Genomic DNA, 2,562 nt, shown 5'->3' with positions numbered 1-2,562 from the left:
AAGATTCAGTGACAGGTGAGGGCTGTGGTTTTCTTTTGTTATGTGGTAGAAAGGCAATGGTGTGAAAGAAGTCACCTTGATCAAAGCATATCTCAGGCACTTGAATTTAGTCAAGAGTACATACACATACTGAAAATCTAGAACTAGATTCCCTTGAAGCTACCCCTGCTTGCCCATCCCTTGAAAAGTCTTCTCACACATAGCGCAGAGCCTGTTTTTCTAGTTGGTGAGCTCTGTAGGGGTGTGTTATTTTATTTCTCTTTACCCCATACCAAGCAATATGCCTGGCACAGCCATCTTTTTGTTAAAAAATGAGGGAAGTGGGGGTTTGGAGTGTCTGTTTGCTTTTCCCATTCTCCCCTTATCTTTCCTAACTTCCCATCCCACTTCCCAAACTGAGATGTCACCACTGGGACACTGACAGCATTTTCTGGCCAGGGGAGTCCCAAGCTGGGGACCATAACAGTGATAACATAAACACAGAGAGGTATAAAATTTGTCTTTATTACCCAACAATCAGGACTGGAACAAATGAAGGGGTATGTTTGAGTTAGATTTCCTGGTTGAGACCCTGGTTTCATTACTGTCACGGTCACAAAACTGAGTTCTCAGCCTCCTCCCTCTCAGGCCAGGTAGCAGCAGCGGGCAGTGGTCCAGTCCATCACACTGCACTGGCAGTGGCAGGTGGTTCCCCCCTGAACATCCCACGAACCACAGCCATAGCCACAAGCACAGCCAGTGACACTCATCCCTGCATGGGCACATGAAGCACAGCCATCAGAGCTCTTGGAATGTAAGAGGAGGAAGGGCAACCCACAACCATCTTTCAACACTGTGCAGTCAGGGGTAGAGCTAGGTTTCGTGGGACCTCAAGTTCATTCAACTTTAAGAGCTCATTTCAAGAAAAGAAATACAGATATCACAAAAACAAATATTTGGGGCCATGAAAGAGACTTATGCAAGTGAGAGACTTGGAACTTGGGAGTTTCAATTTTCTTCGATTTGTGATAAATTCACCTCTCTGTTGGCCCCTACCCATCAAAACAGGGGAATAGATTGGAAAGACAAATGAAGGATGTGATCATTATGGGACAATGGAGGAGAGGAAGGGCTGAGAAACAGGGGCATGAAGTGAAAGGGTGAAAGGAAGAGGCAGAAGCCCACGATCCCCCAGTAGCATCCTTCAGGGAAACAAGAATGGGTAAGGGGTCTCTAGCAGGGTGCCAGGGTGATACAGACCTGAGGTGGGGGATGGTGTAGGTGCAGGGAGGGACAGGGGAGGACACGGGGCATCTTACTTACCCTCAAGGAGTTACTCACCAGCAGGGCAAGAGGCCAGCCTGCCTTGGCTCTTGACACTAGTACACAAGAGCTTCTTGCTTACGGGAGAGGGACTGTACTCTGAGTAGGAAAGAAGAAGGGGTATATAGCCCATGAGCTATCCTCCCTATAATCCCCTTCCAAATCATCTTCTACCTCGGAGGTGACACTGTGTCCAGAATCAGGCTACTCATCAACTTTTAAGGTTTAGTTTCCTCATTTTTAAAGGGGAAGTAATAGTTGTCCTTACCTCATAAAATGGTTGTGGGAATTAAATGAACTAATCTACATAAAGCTCGGATTATACCTGGTTCATAATGAGTGTTCATAAATTACAGCTACCATTCTCCACGTCTTCCTCCTCATCAGGAAAACCTCAGCTTTTAGCCAAGAGTTCAAACAGGGTTAGGATACTGTAGAAAGCCCTCATCAGGGGTTGGGCTTGGTTGGGATCTTGGGACAGGATAGAGACGAAGCTGGAGTTTAAGAACAGGAGAAATGAGCAAGGGTCAGCCCCCCGCTTCCTCCTACGCCAGTCAGTTACCTAGACGGTTGAGAATATCCTTGATCTTCTTATCCATAACGGAGTCTAAGGAACACTGAGTACTCCCTGGGATGATCAGCTGGAGAAGGGGGATGAGGATGAGAAGGTGGCAAGAGGAAGGCCCCATCCTGTACAGAGTCAGTGTCCTGGGGCTGGGAGAAAAGATGGAAGGCAGCTTAGATCTCTGAGCTCCTGGGTGGTGGTAAAGGAAAGAAGACAACGTGGTTAGTTTCCAGGGAGTAAAGATGGAAGAACAGCACCATCAGTACTGGATCTCTTTAGGCGCTTTGGAGAAGCAGGTAGGGTTGCTGAAGAACAGACTTACTCACCAAAACTTTCAGAGAAGGTCTGCAAGGACTAGCCAGGCAAGGGTGTTTTAATATGCCTGGTATTAACCTGGGCATCTTTAATATGCAAGCACACACACACGTAAACACACTCCCAACACATTTTCAAAGACCTGTGCCAGCTAGGGTGACAGGTGACTGTGATAAACTTTGGAGTGTTCATGAGAAGCAATAGCTGCCTTTGCTCTGGATCGCTGCTGAGGGAGGCCTCCTGCCTGTTTGTTCTCCTTCTCCTTTCTTCTTGGCAACCCGATAAGGCTAGCACCTGGGCCTTCTGTCGCCTGCCGGTATTACAGGCTTCTTGTTTGATCCTTCATCAGGAAGAGGTTACTTTGCAGTTAACAAACAAAT

The 2,562-nt window shown here is 47.2% G+C and overlaps 1 protein-coding gene across 1 annotated transcript; it reads right to left on the bottom strand.

The window, feature by feature from the left end:
* Positions 1 to 259: 259 nt before the first annotated feature.
* Positions 260 to 2,216, bottom strand: RETNLB (resistin like beta). Its single transcript, XM_015446469.3, has 3 exons — positions 1,865 to 2,216; positions 1,321 to 1,401; positions 260 to 751 (listed from the first exon to the last, which is right to left on the bottom strand). The coding sequence occupies exons 1-3, from the start codon at positions 1,989 to 1,991 to the stop codon at positions 624 to 626; spliced, it is 336 nt and encodes a 111-aa protein (XP_015301955.1). The 5' UTR covers positions 1,992 to 2,216; the 3' UTR covers positions 260 to 623.
* Positions 2,217 to 2,562: the final 346 nt, after the last annotated feature.

The sequence above is a fragment of the Macaca fascicularis genome, chromosome 2 (genome assembly GCF_037993035.2).
Source record: "Macaca fascicularis isolate 582-1 chromosome 2, T2T-MFA8v1.1".
Classification (NCBI taxonomy): domain Eukaryota; kingdom Metazoa; phylum Chordata; class Mammalia; order Primates; family Cercopithecidae; genus Macaca; species Macaca fascicularis.
This window is presented reverse-complemented; position numbering and strand designations above follow the sequence as displayed.